The 19,650-nt window shown below is 44.9% G+C and overlaps 2 protein-coding genes across 2 annotated transcripts; both read right to left on the reverse strand.

Annotated features, from left to right (window-relative positions):
• Positions 1–2,812: 2,812 nt before the first annotated feature.
• Positions 2,813–3,154, reverse strand: LOC138870050 (uncharacterized). The gene has a single exon (XM_070147565.1). It carries the CDS (start codon positions 3,152–3,154, stop codon positions 2,813–2,815), a length of 342 nt encoding a protein of 113 aa, XP_070003666.1.
• Positions 3,155–16,325: 13,171 nt separating this feature from the next.
• On the reverse strand, positions 16,326–17,171 carry LOC138870051 (uncharacterized). The gene is made up of 2 exons (XM_070147575.1): positions 16,619–17,171; positions 16,326–16,510 (listed from the first exon to the last, which is right to left on the reverse strand). Exons 1-2 carry the CDS (start codon positions 17,169–17,171, stop codon positions 16,326–16,328), a joined length of 738 nt encoding a protein of 245 aa, XP_070003676.1.
• Between the last annotated feature and the right edge of the window lie 2,479 nt (positions 17,172–19,650).

Here is a 19,650-nt window from a genome sequence, read left to right on the forward strand (position 1 = left end):
ATCATGGAAATTAAGCCTAAAATTGAAGAACTATGGCTTGAAATTGGAGACCTAGAAATTGGGTTTTGAGGGGTCGTTTGTGGTTGGATTTTGATGCTTTTGGTACGAATGAACTCGGGGAGTGATAAGGAGTCCATTGATGTGATTTCTATCGAAATCCTAGATGTGGGCCCGGGGGTCGGGTTTGGCCAATTTCGGGATTTGTGTTTTAATTTGATCTCTTTCAAGTGGGCTTTGTTCCTTTAGCATATTTTGATGGTTTTGCACTCGTTTTGGTTAGTTTTGGAGCATCCAGAGGTCGATTCGAGGGGCAAAGGCATCACGAGCTAGAGATTTGGATCGGGTAGAGGTGATAAATGATTGTGAATGATGTCCTGAGGGTATGAAACCCCATATTGCACATCGTTGTGCTATATTGAGGTGACGCACATGCTAGATAACGAGCGTGGGGTCGTGCACTATTGGGATTGTGAATTAGTCTGTCCTGAATGACTATTTTACCGCGTATTTGGTTGAAAGCTATTAGCTATCATCATGTGTTTGGGTTGAATGTTGTATTTGGGCCTCGTGCCAACTATTTGAATTCTTAGGGGATTCTTACTGATATATCCTCACTGTTTTGACTTTATACTTGTACTCAGTCATTTTATATTCTACTGTTTTCATAACTCAGCCATGTTTACTCTACTTTAACACTTCAATGATATTTTAAATAATATTTTGGGCTGAGCACCATGTTTTACTATTGCCCGAGTGGCTTGTGAGGATTTTGACCGAGTAAGGCCTAGGGCCTATATTGTGAGGAAACACCTGATTATGATTATGAGGCCGAGGGCCTGAGATTTGTATGCCACGAGATGGCTTTTTTATATGAGGCCGAGAGCCTAGTGATGATTCCACGAGATGGCTTGATATTGCGCTTGGGCCATTAGGTCCCCTCCAGGAGTCTGCACACCCCCAATGAGCGCGGGTACCTATTGTGATGTGAGATATAGCCCGAGGGGCTGGTTTTGTTTCTGAGATATTGCCCGAGGGGAGGATTTGTTCACATTGTGCCCGAAGGGCGATCCTTTATGTGTTTATCTTTCCTGTTTGCCTGTCATTTACTTGCTTAATTGTTAAAAAGGCATTTTATGAAGTATAAACTGAACTCAGTGACTTTACACATCTTTACTGCTTCATTGTTTTTACTAGCTTTTACTGCTTCCTTATAGCCTGTTATGTGCCTTACGTGATTTCGTACTTCTCAGTCTTTATTTATGATTATTACTCACTGAGTTGGAGTACTTACTTTACTCTCTGCACCCCGTGTGCAGATTCAGGCATTGCTGATCCTGCTAGCGAGGGTTGAGAGCTCCCGACAGATTTCGGAGTTCACGAAGTCGCTGCTTGGCATCCATAGTCCCGTGTTTCTCCCCCTTATCTCATTTCTTTTCCCTATTTAGTGTTTTTGTAATAGTTGTGTAGACTCTTCAGACTTGTAGTAGATTGATAGATGCTCATGACTAGTGACACCCCAATGTCGGGCCGTGTTGGTTTTAATTCCGCAAACTGTGTTGTTCACTGCTTATTTTGGGTTTTATCATGTTTAAGACTTAATGTGTATTATCTTAAATTGCTAATTTTGAATTGGGAATGTGTCGGTTGGCCTTGTCTTCACGAGAGGCGCTATCACGACCGGGTCCGGGTTTAGGATCATGACAGGAAATGAGCCAAAAATGACTAACACCCGCAATAAATGAAGGTCTCTGCTTCAGTGATTTCCGCATCTGCAGTCCTGGGCCGCACATGCGCCACCGCATCTGCGGAAATTCAGCTGGGCCACTTCTGCGTGGAGAAAACCGCTTTTACGGAAGATTAGCCGCTTCTGCAACTTTGGGCTTGGCCTGCTTCTGCGAGAGCATGACCACTTCTGTTGTCTTGCACGTGCGGCTGACCAACCGCAGGTGCGGTTATGACAGAAGACTGGAGCTTCAACTCCTTTCCAAATTTTCCAACTTTACTCGAGCCTTGTCTGATTGATGCTCGGGGCCTTTAGGCCCCGCCCGAATGTACTGACAAGTTTGAAATCATAAAACGGACTCGCTTGAACCATCGGAATTCCCGAAACAACACTAAATCTAAGAATCACCCCCTAAAACCAATTGAATCGAACTTATGAACTTCAAGTCCTTCAATTTACTTCTAATGCGACGAAACACACTTATACCACTCGGATTGACACCAAGTTTTGCGTGCAAGTCTTAAATGGCAATAAAGAACTATTCCCAATCTCGGAACTCTGTTTGAAACTTGATAACACAAAAACCCTCTCCAAACCAAATAATTAAGAACTTCAAAATTCTTAAGGAATCAACTTTCACCATTAGGCACCAAAACGCTCCCAGATCATCCAAAACCCGATCCAGACATACGTCCAAGTCCGAAATCATCATACGAACCTGTTGGAATATTCAAATCCGGATTCTGAGGTCGTTTGCTCAAAACATTGACCAAAGTCAAACTTAGCCTTTCAAGCCAACCTTGAGGAACTAAGTGGCCCGATTTCAATCCAAACTCTTCCAAATCCTAAACCAACCATTCCCACAGGTCATAAATCAGTAAAAGAAAGTAGGAGAAGTCTTATCTAGGGGATCGGGGTTTTAAAAAAGCAAAATGAACAATCAGGTTGTTACATTCTCTACCTCTTACACAAACGTTCATCCTCGAACGGGTTTAGATTCATACCTGAAGTGTCGAATAAGCATGGATATCTACTCCGCATGTCCTCCTTGGACTCCCAGGTCGCCCCCTCAACTGGTTGGCCCCTCCACTAGACCTTTACTGCAAAAACCCTCTTGGACCTCAACTGGCGCTCCTGCCTATCAACAATGGCAACTGGCTCCTCCTCGTAACCCAATCTCTCGTCTAGCTGAATAGTGCTAAAGTCTAGCACATGGGACAGGTCAGCATGATACCTTCGAAGCATAGACACGTGAAAAACTAGACGAACTCCTAATAAGGTGGGAGGTAAAGCAAGCTCGTAAGCAACCTCTCCAACTCTCCTTAACACCTCCAATGGGTCAATAAACCTTAGATTCAACTTGCCTTTCTTCCATAATCTCATAATACCCCTAATTGGAGAGACTTTCAAGAGGACCTTCTTGCCGATCATGTGATGACCTGGCTAGTCGTCTCATGAGGTACCGCTCTATTTTCCCAATTTCTTCTTCTTTATCCTTTGTTTATCCGTGTTATGTGATATCGAATTATTCGGATCGGGTCCGGAAGGAATTTGGTAAGGTTTGAGACACTTAGTCTCATTTGAAGGAGCTTAAGTTGGAAAAGTCAGTCGGATGTTGACTTATATGTTAGAGGGATCAGAATTCCGATGGTTTGGTTAGCTTCGGGAGGTGATTTGTGACTTAGGAGTGTGATCGGAATTAGTTTTAGAGGTTCGGAGTAGATTTAGGCTTGAATTGGTGAAGTTGATATTTTGGCAATTTTCGGTCGATAGGCGAGATTTTAAAATAGGGGTCGGAATAGAATTTAGAGAATTTCATTAGTTTTGTTGTATCATTTGGGATGTGTATGCAAAATTTCAGGTCATTCGAACATGGTTTGGTTAGGTTTTTTATCAAAAGCGTAATTCAGAAGATTTTAGAAAGATTGGCTTGAATCCGATGTGTTTTGAGTGATTTGATGTTGTTTAAGGTGTTTTGGTGATTGGAACAAGTTTGAATAAGGTATTAGGATGTGTTCGTGCCTTTGGTTGAGGTCCCAGGGCCTAGGGTGAGTTTCGGGTTGTCATTCGGATCATTTTGAAGTTGAGAAATTGCAGAAAATCCGTTCAACTGTTGCAGGGATTTTACCCTTCGCGTTCGCGAAGAGTCAGTTGGGGAAGGCAAAGATTAAGCCTTCACGTTCGCGATGGGAACTCCACGTTTATGAAGGGCTGAGGATTGGTGCATCGCGTTCGCAGTATAGGTGTCGCGTTCGCATAGAAGGAATGGTGAGGCTGAGCTTTAGTGCGTTTAACTCATCGCGTTCGCGATGGGCTGAACGCATTCGCGGAGGTTTGCCTAGGTAAAGCATCGCATTCGTGATGGTTGTGTCGCATTCGCGAAAGAAGATTTTGGTCAAAATTATTTTTGTTCTTCGCGAACACGAGGCTTTGACCGCGTTCGCGAAGAAGGAATTTATGACCCGGCAAAAAGTTTTAAAACTCGTCTTGTCCGTGAGGATTAGGTTTATTTCCTCCATAGCTGGTCATTTTGGGAGATTTTTGAAGGAGATTGAAGAGGGATTCAAGGGGAATCATTGGGAGGTAAGATTCTTGGACTTAAAACTCAATTATTATGTGAATTCCACCTCGAAAGTCATGGAATCTAAGCCTAAAATTGAAGAACTAGGGCTTGGAAATTTAGACTTTTGATTGGGGATTTGAAGGACCATTTGGGGTCGGATTTAAGAAATTTTGATATATATGAACTCGTGGGAAGATAAGAAATCTATTGGTGTAAAAAATTTTGAATTTCTTTGGTAATTTCAGGATTTGTGCCCTTTATTGATTGTTTTCGCTTAGGCTTTGTTCCCTTAGCATATTTTGACGTCCTCGTTATGATTTTGGATAGATTCCACGCACGTGGAGGCCGATTCGAGGGGAATAGGCATCGCGAGCTAGAGATTTAGCCGGTTCGAGGTGAGTAATGATTGTATATGATGTCTGAGGATTTGAAACACCATATTGCACATCGTAGGTCTATATTGAGGTGAGGCACACGCTTGATGACGAGCGTGAGTTTGTGCACTATTGGGGATTGTGACTTGGTCCGTCCCGATTGATGATTTTACCGCGTATTTGATTGCAAACTATTTGCTATCATCATTATTTGGGCTGAACGCCATATTTGGGACTAGTACCAACTATTTGAACACTTCGGGGATTTTTATTATTATTTCCTCACTGTTTTGACTTTATACTTGAACTCAGTCATGTTATTTTCTACTGTTTTACTACTCAGCCATGTTTACTCAGTTTAATACTTAAATGACATTTTAAATGATGTTTTGGCTGAGAAACACTGTTTTACTATTTCCCAAGGGACTTGTGAGGATTTTTGACTGAGTAAGGCCCAGGGCCTATGTTGTGAGAAAACACTAATACTGATTTGAGGTCGAGGGCATGAGATATGTATGCCACGAGGTGGCTTGATTTATATGAGGCCGAGGGCCTAGTTTGATGCCACGAGATGGCTTGTTATTGTGCTTGGGCCGTAAGGGGCCCCTCCAGGAGTCTGCATACCCCCAGTGAGCGTGGGTACCCATTGTGATGTAAGATTGAGCCCGAGGGGCTGGTATTGTTCTGAGATGTTGCCCAAGGAGCGGATTTATTGATACTGTGCCTGAGGGGCAAACTTCTAATTATTTACTTTGCCTTAACTGCCTGTCAATTATGTGTCTACTTGTTGAAAAAGGATTGTTACTTAACTTTTCGCTGGTTTACTGATTTTAAATGGTTTTACTGCTTCATTATAGAATGCCTTGTGCCTTACATGTTTTCTTACTTTTAGTCGTTATTTACATTTGTTACTCACTGAGTTGGAGTACTCATTTTACTCCCTACACCTCGTATGCAGATTCAGGCGTAGCTGGTCCCGCTCTCGAGTGCTGATTCATTCCAGCTTCAGGTGGATCTCGAGGAGATTTTAGGTAGCTGTTGGCATTCCAACCTGGAGCTCCTCCCTATCTCTTTTCCTTTATGTCCTTTGCTCAGTATTTACACTCTGTAGTTACATTTGAGGATTCCATGTTGTTAGATGCTCGTGACTTGTGACACATCGATTAGGACTGTGTCGGGTTGTATTTCTGCTACTTATTATCATTAAATCATGTTTCAGACTGCTTTTATGTTGCTTAACTGCTTTAACAAGTGAATTGGGTATGAGAGGTGCCATCACGACCGGGTTCGAGGTTAGGGTCGTGACAAGTTGGTATCAGAGCCTAGGTTACATAGGTCTCACGAGTCATGAGCAGGTTTAGTAGAGTCTCGCGGATCGATACAGAGACATCTGTATTTATCCTTGAGAGGCTGCAGAACCTTTAGGAAAAACTTCATATTCTTGAAATTCTTATCGTGCGAACTTGTTGATCCGAGTACTGAAATTCTGTTATTCTATTCTCTCACAGATGGTGAAGACATGCGCTACCGGACAGGGTGGACGACCACCAATGCCACCAGTTGTGGCCACCAGAGGTCGTGGACGCGATCGTGGTCATGGTAGAGGCAGAGCAGCAAGGGCAACACCTATAGATCCACCAGCTGCCTCAGCTCTGGATCAAGCTCCAGCTATGGATGCTCTAACAGCACCAGTTCAGGCACCAGTTGTGCCCATCGTGATTCTGGATCTTCAGGAGGCCTTGGCATAGATCTTGTTAGTTTGCATTGGCCTGCCTCAGGCAGTTTCAGCCACTACAGCCGCAGCTACTTCATAGGCTGGGGGAGGCAATCAGACTCCCGCCTCTCGCACACCTAAGCAGGTCATGTAGGGACTTCAGACGCCGAGGCCGCGTCCAGCCCAGCTGGTTGCAACTGCTCAGGACTATGTGGTTCCTGTCAAGCCGGAGTATAAGTAGAGTACGTTGGAAAGATTTGGTAGATTACAGTCAGTGGCGCAGAGGGCGAGGATGCCTAGGGCTTTTTGGATAAGTGTTAGAGGATTCTTCGCACTGTAGGTATTCTGGAGACCAGCGGGGTCGCTTTTATCATCAATCAGTTTTCAGGAGCTGCCTTCACTTGGTGGGACGATTTTGAGAGGCGTAGGCCTATGGCTGCAGCACCCCTTACCTGGCAGCAGTTCTCTGTTCTCTTTCTGGAGAAGTATGTGTTGCAGTCTCGCAGAGAGGAGCTGCGTAGGCAGTTTGAGTGGTTGCATCAGAGGGAGATCACCGTGTCACAGTATGAGTTGAGGTTCTCCGAGTTAGCTCGTCATGCCATTTTGTTGGTCCCGATAGATAAAGCAAGGATTACGAGGTTTGTTGATGGTCTTACTTATCAGCTTTGAATTCTCATGACCAGGGAGAGGGTGACTGGTGCTACTTTCGAGGAGGTTGTGGATATCGCACGTGAGATTGAGTCTATTCGTCTCCAGGAGCAAGAGGAGAGGGAGGCCAAGAGGCCTCGAGGATCTGGCAGTTATAGTGGTACTCCTTCGAGGGGTCAGTTTCAGCACGACAGAGGCCGTTCATTCAGGTCTGCTCAGCCAGCTCGCCCAAGTTATCGTGGGGCATCTTCGGGTCATGGTTATCACGGATCGCAGTAGGGCCAGTCATCACTTAGCTCCCTTCCAGCATAGAGTTCATCACGTGCTCCATTAGCTCAGGGCTCTTCTATGTCGAGTGCATCTGCTAGTCACTCCGGTGCGAGGGGTTCCCTTCAGTCCCCTTCTCTAGCACCTGGGAGTTGTTATGAGTGTGGTGAGATGGGCCACATATGGAGGTAGTGTCCTCGTCGTGTTGCTAGTTCGTCCCAGCAGAGGGGTCAGTCATCGGCTTTAGCGCCAGTTTCTTTGCCACCACCCGCTCAGCCAGCTAGGGTAGAGGTCAGTCAGCCAGGGGTCGCCCTAGAGGGGGAGGTCGATCAGGGGGCGGTCAGGCCCATTTCTATGCACTCCTAGGTAGACCCAATGCTATTGCTTCAAATGTTGTCATTACAAGTATTGTTTCAGTCTGCCACATAGATGGCTCTGTATTATTTGATCCTGGTTCCACCTTTTCTTATGTGTTATCATACTTTGCTCGTTATTTGGGTACGCCCCGTGAGTTTTTTGCTTTACCTGTTCATGTATCTACCCCGATGGGCGATATTGTTGTTGTAGACTGTGTGTGCCGATCGTGTGTGGTGACTATTGGGGGTCTGGAGATCCGAGTGGATCTATTACTATTGAGAATGGTTGATTTTGATGTCATTTTAGGCATGGATTAGTTATCTCCATGTCGTGCTATTCTGTACTGTCACGCTAAGACAGTCACATTGGCTATGATGGGTGTGCCACGAATCGAGTGGTGAGGTGTGACTGATTATGTTCCTAGTAGAGTTATCTCTTTCTTGAAGGCCCAATGTATGATTGGGAAGGGTTGTCTTTCATATCTAGTGTTTGTGAGGAATGTCGGAGCTGAGACTCCCAGTATTGATTCTATTCCAATTGTGAGGGATTTTCCCGATGTATTTCCTACAGACCTGTCGGGCATGCTACCGGATAGGGATATTGATTTTGGTATTGACCTGGTGCCGGGCACTCATCCCATTTCTATTCTGCCGTATCGTATGGCACTAGCGGAGTTGAAGGAGTTAAAGGAGCAACTTCAGGAACTCCTAGATAAGGGGTTCATTTGGCCTAGTGTTTCACCTTGGGGTGCGTCGGTTCTGTTTGTGAAGAAGAAGGATGGCACAATGAGAATGTGCATTGATTATAGGCAATTGAACAAGGTAACAATTAATAACAAGTATCATTTTCCTCGCATTGATGATCTATTTGACCAGCTTCATGGAGCGAGGGTGATCTCCAAGATTGATCTCCGTTCGGGTTATCACCAGTTGAAGATCAGGGATTCGAATATTTTTAAGACAGATTTCAGGACCCGATATGGTCATTATGAGTTCTTGGTGATGTCTTTTGGGCTGACCAATGCCCCAGCAGTGTTCATGCATTTGATGAACAGCGTGTTCCGGCCTTATCTAGATTCATTTGTCATAGTCTTCATTGATGATATTCTATTGTATTCGCGTAGTTAGGAGGAGCATGCGGAGCATTTGAGGGTTGTGTTGCAGATATTGAGAAAGGAGAAGCTTTATGCAAAGTTCTCCAAGTGTGAGATTTTGGCTCAATTCAGTGGCTTTCTTGGGGCACGTGGTGTCTAGCGCAGGTTTTCATGTTGATCCGAAGAAGATAGAGGTGGTTTAGAGTTGGCCCAGACCATCCTCAGCTACCGATATTCACAGCTTTCTTGGTTTAGCAGGCTATTATCGCTGGTTTGTTCAGAGATTCTCATCTATCGAATCGCCCTTGACCAAGTTGACTCAGAAGGGTGCTTCATTTGTATGGTCTGACGAGTGTGAGGAGAGCTTTCAGAAGCTCAAGATAGCTTTGACCACAGCTCCAGTGTTGGTTTTGCCATCAACTTCAGGTTCATATACCATGTATTGTGATGCTTCGAGAGTTGGGATTGGTTGTGTGTTGATGCAGGAGGGTAGAGTTATTGCTTATGCTTCTCATCAGTTGAAGCCTCATAAGAAGAACTACCTCGTTCATGATTTGGAGTTGGCTGCCATAGTTCACGTATTGAAGATTTGGAGGCATTACTTGTATGGCGTATCTTGTGAGGTGTTCACTGATCAATGCAGTCTTCAGCATTTGTTCAAGCAAAAGGATCTTAATTTGATGCTGCATAGATGTTTGGAGTTGCTTAAGGATTATGATATCACTATATTGTACCATCCGAGAAAGGTCAATATGGTGGCCAATGCTTTGAGCCGAAAGATGGTAAGTATGGGGAGTTTGGCATATATTCCAGTTGGGGAGAGACCTCTTGCAGTTGATGTTCAGGCCTTGGCCAATCGGTTTGTGAGGTTGGATATTTCGGAGCCCAGTCGGGTATTGGATTGTGTGGTTTCTCGGTCTTCCTTATATGATCGCATCAGAGAGCGTCAGTATGATGATCCGCATTTGCTAGTCTTTAAGGATAGAGTTCAACATGATGATGCCAGAGATGTGACCACTGGTGATGATGGGGTGTTGAGGATGTAGGGCCGGATTTGTGTGTCCAATGTGGATGGGCTTCGGGAGTTGATTCTGGAGGAGGCCCATACCTCACGGTATTCCATTCATCTGGGTGCCGCGAAGATGTATCAGGATTTGAGGCAGCACTATTGGTGGAGAAGAATGAAGAAAGATATTGTGGGATTTGTTGCCCAGTGCCTCAATTGTCAGCAGGTGAAATATGAGCATCAGAGACCGGGTGGTTTGCTACAGCAAATGGATATTCCTGAGTGGAAGTGGGAGAGGATCACTATGGACTTTGTTGTTGGACTTCCATGTACTTTGAGGAAGTTCGATGCTATTTGGGTGATTGTGGATCGGCTGACCAAGTTCGCGCACTTCATCCCTGTGCGTACTACCTATTCTGCAGAGTGGTTGGTAGAGATCAATATCCGAGAGATTGTTCGTTCGCATGGTGTTCCAGTTTCTATTATTTCAGATAGGGGCACCCAGTTTACTTCGCAGTTTTGGAGGTTTGTGCAGCGAGAGTTGGGTACTTAGGTTGAGTTGAGCACAACTTTTCACCCTCAGACGAACGGACAGTCCGAGCATACTATTTAGATATTGGAGGGCATGTTGCGTGCTTGTGTCATTGACTTTTGAGGGTCATGGGATGCGTTTCTACCGCTTGCAGAGTTTGCTCATAAAAATAGTTACCAGTCGAGTATTCAGATGGCTCCATATGAGGCTTTGTATGGGAGGCGGTGTAGATCTCCAGTTGGTTGGTTCGAGCCCGATGAGGCTAGGCTATTGGGGACTGATTTGGTGCAGGATGCTTTGGAGAAGGTGAAGGTGATTCAGTAGAGGCTTCGTACAGCGCAGTCGAGGCAAAAGAGTTATGTTGATAGGGAGGTTCGAGATGTGTCCTACATGGTTAACGAGAAGGTTCTGTTGAAGGTTTCCCCCATGAAGGGTGTTATGAGATTTGGGAAGAAAGGGAAATTGAGTCCGTGGTTTATTGGGCCTTTTAAGGTGCTTTGGATGATTAGGGAGGTGGCTTATGAGCTTGCATTGTCACCCAGCTTGTCGAGTGTGTATCTGGTATTTCATGTTTCTATGCTCCAAAAGTATATTGATGATCCGTCTTATGTTTTGGATTTCAGCACTGTTCAGTTGTATGAGGATTTGACTAATGATGTGGAGCCAGTAGCTAATTTGGGACATCAGGTTCGAAAGTTGAGGTCAAAGGATATAGCTTCAGTAAAAGTGCAGTAGAGAGGTCGGCCCGTGGAGGAGGCTACCTGGGATACCGAGCGGGAAATGCAGAGCAGATATCCTCACCTGTTTGAGGCGTCAGGTATGTTTCTTGATTCATTCGCGGACGAACGTTTGCTTAAGTTGGGGAGGATGTGACGACCCGGCCAGTCATCTCATGAGGTACCGCTCCATTTACCCCATTTCTACTTCTTTATTCTTTATTTATCCGTGTTATGTGATATTGGGTTGGTCGGATCGAGTCAGAAAGGAATTTGGTAAGGTTTGAGACACTTAGTCTCTTTTGAGGGAGCTTAAGTTGGAAAAGTCAATCGGATGTTGACTTATATGTTAGAGGGCTCGGAAGTGAATTTTGATGGTTCGGTTAGCTTCGGGAGGTGATTTTTGACTTAGGAGTGTGATCGGAATGAGTTTTGGAGGTTCGGAGTAGATTTAGGCTTGAATTGGTGAAGTTGATATTTTGGCGATTTCCGGTCGATAGGTGAGATTTTGATATAAGAGTCAGAATGGACTTCCGAGAGTTTTAATAGTTCCGTTGTGTCATTTTGGATGTGTGTGCAAAATTTTAGGTCATTCGGCCGTGGTTTGGTTGTGTTTTTTATCAAAAGCGTATTTCGGAAGATTTTAGAAAGCTTGGCTTGAATTCGATGTGTTTTGAGTGATTTGATGTTGTTTGAGGTGTTTTGGTGATTGGAACAAGTTTAAATAAGGTATTAGGATGTGTTTGTACCTTTGGTTGAGGTCCCGGGGGCCTCGGGTGAGTTTCGGGTGGTCATTCGGATCATTTTGAAGTTGAGAAATTGTAGAAAATTTGTTCAGTTGTTGTAGGGATTTTACCCTTTGCGTTCGTGAAGAGTCAATTGGGGAAGGCAAAGATTAAGCCTTCGCGTTCGCGATGGGAGCTCCGTGTTCGCGAAGGGCTGAGGATTGGTGCATCGCGTTCGCAGGATAGGTGTCGAGTTCGCATAGAAGGAACGGTGAGGCTGAGCTTCAGTGGATTTAACTCATCGCGTTCGCGATGGGCTGAACGCGTTCGCGGAGGTTTGCCTAGGTAAAGCATTGCGTTCACGATGGCCGTGTCGCATTCGCGAAAGAGGATTTTGGTCAAAATTATTTTTGTCCTTCGCGAATGCGAGGCTTTGACCGCGTTCAGGAAGAAGGAATTTATGCATGGGCAGAAGGTTTTAAAACTCGTCTTGTCCGCGAGGATTAGGTTTATTTCCTCCATAGTTGGTCATTTTGGGAGATTTTCGAAGGACATTGAAGAGGGATTCAAGGGGAATCGTTGGGAGGTAAGATTCATGGACTTAAAACTCGATTATTATGTGAATTCCACCTAGAAAGTCATGGAATCTAAGCCTAAAATTGAAGAACTACAGCCTTGAAATTTAGACTTTTGATTGGGGTTTTAAAGGACCATTTGGGGTCGGATTTGAGAACTTTTGATATGTATGAAATCATGGGAAGATAAGGAATCTATTGGTGTAAAAATTTCTGAATTTCGAGACGTGGGCCGGGGGGTCAGGTTTTGGTATTTTCGGGATTTATACTCTTTATTGATTGTTTTCGCTAGGGTTTTGTTACCTTAGCATATTTTGACGTCCTCGTTCTGATTTTGGATAGATGCGACGCGCGTGGAGGCCGATTCGAGGGGCAAGGGCATCGCGAGCTAGAGATTTAGCCAGTTCGAGGAGAGTAATGATTGTAAATGATGTCTGAGGGTTTGAAACCCCAGATTGCACATCATAGTGCTATATTGGGGTGAGGCATACGCTTGATGACTAGCGTGGGGTCATGCACTATTCAGGATTGTGACTTGGTCCGTCCCGATTGATGATTTTACCGCGTATTTGATTGAAAACTATTTGCTATCATCATTATTTGGGTTGAATGCCATATTTGGGCCTAGTGCCAACTATTTGAACCCTTCGGGCGTTTTTATTGATATTGCCTTACTGTTTTGACTTTATATTTGAACTCAGTCATGTTATTTTCCACTGTTTTACTACTCAACCATGTTTACTCAGTTTAATACTTAAATGACATTTTAAATGATGTTTTGGCTGAGAAACATTGTTTTACTATTTCCTAAGGGACTTGTGAGGATTTTTGACTGAGTAAGGCCCAGGGCCTATGTTGAGAGAAATCACTAATACTGATTTGAGGCCGAGGGCATGAGATATGTACGCCACGAGGTGGCTTGATTGATATGAGACCGAGGGCCTAGTTTGATGCCACGAGATGGCTTGTTATTGTGCTTGGGCCGTAAGGGGCCCCTCCAGGAGTCTGCATACCCCCAGTGAGCGTGGGTACCCATTGTGATGTAAGATTGAGCCCGATGGGCTGGTATTGTTCTGAGATGTTGCCCAAGGAGCGGATTTGTTGATACTGTGCCTGAGGGGCGAACTTCTAATTATTTACTTTGCCTTAACTGCCTGTCAATTACGTGTCTACTTGTTGAAAAATGATTGTTACTTAACTTTTCGCTGGTTTACTGATTTTAAATGGTTTTATTGCTTCATTATAGAATGCCTTGTGCCTTACGTGTTTTCTTACTTTTAGTCGTTATTTACATTTGTTACTCACTGAGTTGGAGTACTCACTTTACTCCCTACACCTCGTATGCAGATTCAGGCGTAGCTGGTCCCGCTCTCGAGTGCTGATTCATTCCAGCTTCAGGTGGATCTCAAGGAGTCTTTAGGTAGTTATTGGCGTTCGCAGCCCGAAGCTCCTCCCTATCTCTTTTCCTTTATGTCCTTAGTTCATTATTTGCACTATGTAGTTACATTTGAGGATTCCGTATTATTAGATGCTCGTGACTTATGACACCCCGGTTAGGGCTGTGTCGGGTTGTATTTCCACTACTTATTATCATTACATCATGTTTCAGACTGCTTTTATGTTGCTTAACTGCTTCAACAAGTGAATTGGGTATGGTTGGATGGCCTTGTCTTCACGAGAGGCGCCATCATGACCGGGTTCGGGGTTAGGGTCGTGACAGATCATGAATGATACATCATGCGCCTTCTGATACGCATAACTCTTCTGTCTGGACTGAGCTGTGCGAAGCCTTTCCTGAATCAACTTTACCTTTTCCAAGGCACCTTTTACCAGGTCTGTACCGTACAACTTAGCCTCACCAGGCTCAAACCACCCGATATGAGAATGACATCACCGACCATATAAAGCCTCAAATGGAGCCATCTCGATGATGGACTAATAGCTGTTGTTGTAAGCAAACTTTGGCAAGGGAAAGAACTGATCGCACTGCCCTCCAAAGTCAATCACACATGCTCTAAGCATGTCCTCCAAAATATGAACTGTCCGTTCCGACTGTCCGTCGGTCTGAGGATGAAATATTGTGCTGAGCTCCACACGGGTACCCAACTCACTTTGAACAGCTCTCCAGAAATGGGAAGTGAACTGAGGGCCTCTATTTGATATGATGGAAACAAAAACACCATGCAATCAGACAATTTCCCAAATGTAAATCTGAGCCAACCTCTCTGAAGTATAAGCAATCACAACTGGAATAAAGTGTGCCGATTTGGTTAACCCGTCCACAATGACTCACATTGCATCAAACTTCCGTAAGGTCCGGGGCAACCCAACTACGAAGTCCATATTAATGTGTTCCCACTTCCACTTAGGGATAGGCATCTGCTGAAGTAGGCCTCTGGTGTTCATACTTAACCTGCTGGCAATTCAAACACCTAACCACATACTCCACTATGTCTTTTTTCATCCGCCGCCACCAATAATGCTGCCTCAAGTCACGATACATCTTCGTAGCACCCGGATGAATGGAATACCGTGAACTGTGTGCCTCCTCTAGAATCCTCTCCCTCCAACCATCAACATTAGGAACACATAGGCGACCCTGGAGTCGCAGAACACCATCCTCGCCAATAGAAACCTCTTTGGCACTACCTTGTAGCATTGTCTCTCTTAGAACCGCCAAATGTGGATCATTAAACTGTCGGGCCTTGATCTGCCCCAATAATGAAGACTGAGCAACAATACACGCAAGGAATCAACTGGGCTCTGAAATATCCAACCTCACAAGTCTGTTAGCCAAGGACTGAATGTCCAAGTCTAGTGGCCTCTCTCTACTGGAATGAATGCCAAGTTACCCATACTCTCTGCTTTCCTACTTAAGGCATTCATGACCACATTTGCCTTGCCTAGATGATAAAGAATGGTGATGTCATAATCCTTCAGTAACTCAAGCCATCTACGCTGCCTCAAATTGAGATCCATCTACTTGAACAAATGTTGTAAGTTGCGATGATCAGTATAAACCTCGCATGACACCCCATACAGATAGTGCCTTCATATCTTAAGAGCATGAACAATCGCGGCCAACTCTAAATCATGCACCGGATAATTCTTCTCATGAATCTTTAGCTGACGTAAAGCATATGCAATAACTCACCCCTCCTGCATCAATACACAACCCAATCCAATGCGTAAAGTGTCACAATATACCATATACATCCTTGAACCGGAAGGCAACACAAGGACTGGTGCTGCAGTCAAAGCCATCTTGAGCTTCTGAAATCTTTCCTTACAATCATCGGACCAGTGGAAAGGAGCACCCTTATGGGTCAATCTAGTCATAGGTGATGCAATAGATGAAAAGCCATGCACGAATCGTGTGTAATAGCCTATTAACCCCAGGAAACTCTTGATTTTGGTCACTGAAGTAGGACGTGGCCAACTCTGAACTGCCTCAATCTTCTTGGGATCCACCTTAATACCCTCTCCCGACATAATATGCCCCAAGAATGCCACTGACTCTAGCCAAAACGCACACTTGGAGAACTTAGCATATAGCTTCTGCTATCGCAAGGTCTGAAGCACTACTCTCAAATGTTGCTCGTGCTCCCCCAGGCTACGTGAGTATATCAAGATGTCATCAATAAAGATGATGACGAAGGAATAAATATAAGGTCTGAACAGCCTATTCATCAAGTCTATAAATGCCGCTAGAGCATTAGTCAAGCCAAAGGACATAACCAGAAACTCATAATGACCATATCTAGTACGGAAAGCAGTCTTCGGAACATATGAGTACCGAATCCTCAACTGATGGTGCCCTGACCTTAAGTTAATCTTAGAGAACACCCTAGCATCCTGTAACTAGTCGAACGAATCATCAATGCATGGCAACAAGTACTTCTTCTTGATGGTAGCCTTTTTCAACTAGCGGTAATCAATGCACATTCGCATGGTCCCATCCTTCTTCTTTACAAACAACACTGGTGCTCCCCAAGGTGACACACTTAGTCTAACAAACCCCTTTTCTAACAACTACTCAAGCTTCTCCTTCAACTCTTGCGAAGCCATACGGTACGGTGGAATAGATATAGGCTGGGTACCTAGAGCCAAATCAATACAAAAATCAATATCATGATCTGGTGGCATGCTAGGAAGGTTAGAAGGAAACACATCGGCGAACTCCTGGACAACTAGAACCAAATCAATCGTCGAAGACTCTGCGGTGGTATCCCAAACATAAGCTAGATAAGCCAAACACCCCTTCTCGACCATATGTCGAGCCTTTAGAAAAGAAATAACCCGACTAGATGTATCCACTATGGAACCCTTCCACTCCAACCTTGGCAACCCTGGCATTGCTAATGTAACAGTCTTGGCATGGCAATCAAACACGGTGTGATATGGAGCTAACCAATCCATGCCCAAGATGGCCTCAAAGTTGATCATATCGAGCAACGGGAGATCTACTCTAGTCTCAAAAACACAGAATGTAACCACGTATGACCAGTAGATCTGATCTACAACAACAGAATCGCCCACAGGAGTGGAAACGTGAACAGGAGTGCCCAAAGGTTTACAAGGAATAACCAGGAAATAAGCAAATAGAGATGACACATATGAATAGGTTGACCCCGGATCAAATAGCACTGAAGCATCTCTACTGTAGACGGAAATAATACCTCTCATAATGGCATCTGAGGCCAATGCATCTGGTCTAGCCAGAAGGGCATAGAATCTGGCTGGAGCGCCAGCTGGCTGGCCTCCACCTAACTGAGAGGTAGCTGGCTGATCTCTCCTTGCCTGGCCTCTACCTCTATGATGGCCTCTACCAGTTTGTCCCCCGCCTCTAGGCAGTTGGGCAACCGGTGCTGTAATCATGGGTTGTTGACCCTGCTACACTACCTTGCCCCATAGCCTAGGACAGTACCTCCTCATATTATCCAGGTCCCCGCACTCGAAACAACCTCGTGATGCGGCGGCCTACTACCTTGATGGCTGACCCTGATGGCCTGTAGATCCATTAGAAGAAGCCTGAATAGTCGGTGGACAATATGAACCCTCCAGCATAGCACTGAAATAGGAACAAAAGAACTCTAGGGACCTGAATACCCACTGGAGGAACCCTGAATAGCTGGCGGGCGGTAAGAACTCTCTGGTATGGCACTGAAATAGGGGCGCACTGGAGCGCCTCGAGCAGGTGGTGGTGCTAAATATGGGGGCCTGCTAGGCTGACCTCTCCCAAACTGACCTATACCCCTAGCCAGGGTATCTCTGAACTCTCCAGAAAATATAGCCCTCTTGTCCTATTGCATCTGCTCCCTACCTCTCAGACGGTAGCCCTCAATCCTCCGAGCAATCTCCACCAATAGATGATAAGGAGTCCCCATCTCCACCTCTCGGGCCATGTTATCCCTAATGCCAGAATGCAACCTTGTAATGAACCTCCGCGCCCTCTCTGCGTCAGTAGGAAGTATCATCAGTGCATGGCGGGATAACTCAGAAAACCTCGCCTCATAGTCGGTCACAAATATCTAACGCTGCTCTAATTGCTAAAACTGATACCGTAGCTCTTCCCTCTAAGATATACCTGTCCAGGAATAACTGTATGAACTGACCCCAAGTGATGAGAGGAGAACCTGCTGGCCTGCCAAGAACCATCTACGGGCCCCGCCCTCTAGCTGGAAAGTAGTGAAGTCAACCCCATGCGACTACAATATCCTTATGTTGTGCAGTCTGTCCCTATACCTATCAATGAAATCATGGGCATCCTCATGATACTCACCCCCGAAGACAGTAGGGTGTAGCCTGGTCCATCTGTTCAATAGCTTCTACTGGTTACCATCTACAACTGGTTTGGGCTCGGACACTACTGCAACGCTGAGCCCTATTTGCAGGTAGTGCACCCGAAGTCTGATACACTGTAGCTGTATGACCAGGAGCCTGAGTAGTAGGGGTCTGTGCTCCCCCTCCTGCCTGTGATGTAACTTGATCCACTGTAAATAATCCAGACTGAGTCATGGTGTCCATGAACCACAGCATACGGCCCATGACCTCTTGGAAACCCGATGATGTCATAAAGTCTGCTGGGGTAGGCTCGGCTACATGCACCTCGCGCTGCTCCTCAATGATAGGATCTCATGTAGGATCTGCCGGTGGTGCTATTATAGCAGCTCTAGGACACCCTCGTCCCCTACCTCAGGTCGGTGCCCTTCCCTAGCCTCTGTCTCGGCCTCTAGCAACGGGGGGAGCAACTCCTCCTGGGTCTGGAACATATGTCGTGTGCATCCTCACCATCTGTGAGAGAATAGAAGAGAGAAATTTAGTACACCAACCACTACACGATAGGAAATGAATAAAGAGTAGTTTCCTAACACCCTATAGCCTCTCGAAGATAAATACAGACATCTTTGTATTGATCCGCACGACTCTATTAGGTTTGCACATGACTTGTGAGACCTACGCGAACCTAGTGCTCTGATACCATGTTGTCACAACCAGTTTCACCACAGGTCATGATGGCGTCCAACACCGTTGTCAGGCAAGCCAACGCGGAAATATTAGTGAGTTCTAGTTTTACTTTACTGAAACAGTTACAACAATTTCTTAATTTGAATTTTTAAATAAGTGATAATTAGCAACGTACAATAATAGTTATACAATCTAAAAGAATAGTCTACCAATGTGTGTGCCAAGACCTGGTGTCACAAGTATATGGGCATCTAGCAGAATATACAAAAGAATAAATCTATCCTACTGTTTGAAATAGAATAGACAGCCAAAAGCAAAGAGAGACTCCATCATGCTGCTGAACGGCATAGGAAGGGAGCAACTCACCATTGAATCTTGATCTACGATAAAGAATGCGCACCAGACTGGTAGCCAGATGTACCTGCCTAAGATCCGATACAATTAAGTACAGAAGCATAGTATGAGTACATAAACAACACGTACCCAGCAAGTATCCAGTCTAACATCGAAGAAGTAGTGACGAGGGGTCGACTTGACACTTACTAAGGTCAATACCAATAATGATTAAAGATTTAACTAAGCATGGATAATCATGGGCATAATAGCAAGCTCAAAGTTTGCAGAGAACAGTATATCAGTTTCAGTCATGTTTTATAACAATTTCACTTCAAGGCATTTAACAAAGTAAGTCATGAATAAGATTTCACATAGATATCATGCGCACATTATGCTGAGGTCGTATGGCCTGGTCCAACAGAAAGAAACTGTGCAGTGCCAGAGGGTCAAATGGCGCGAACTATAGATGCATCTATTTCTACCGAGGTGATTGGCCGGATCCACAAATATCAATTATCATCAAGAAAGTACATAAAGGTGCATTCATAGGCAA

This window comes from Nicotiana sylvestris, chromosome 1 (genome assembly GCF_000393655.2).
Source record: "Nicotiana sylvestris chromosome 1, ASM39365v2, whole genome shotgun sequence".
Lineage (NCBI taxonomy): Eukaryota > Viridiplantae > Streptophyta > Magnoliopsida > Solanales > Solanaceae > Nicotiana > Nicotiana sylvestris.

Coding starts and splice junctions, on each gene's coding strand:
- LOC138870051 (XM_070147575.1), bottom strand. CDS start 17,171: ATGATTACAGCACCGGTTGCCCAACTGCCTAGAGGCGGGGGACAAACT. Junction 16,511..16,618: donor GCCAAGGTTGGAGTGGAAGG/GTTCCATAGTGG, acceptor ATACCACCGCAG/AGTCTTCGACGATTGATTTG.
- LOC138870050 (XM_070147565.1), bottom strand. CDS start 3,154: ATGATCGGCAAGAAGGTCCTCTTGAAAGTCTCTCCAATTAGGGGTATT.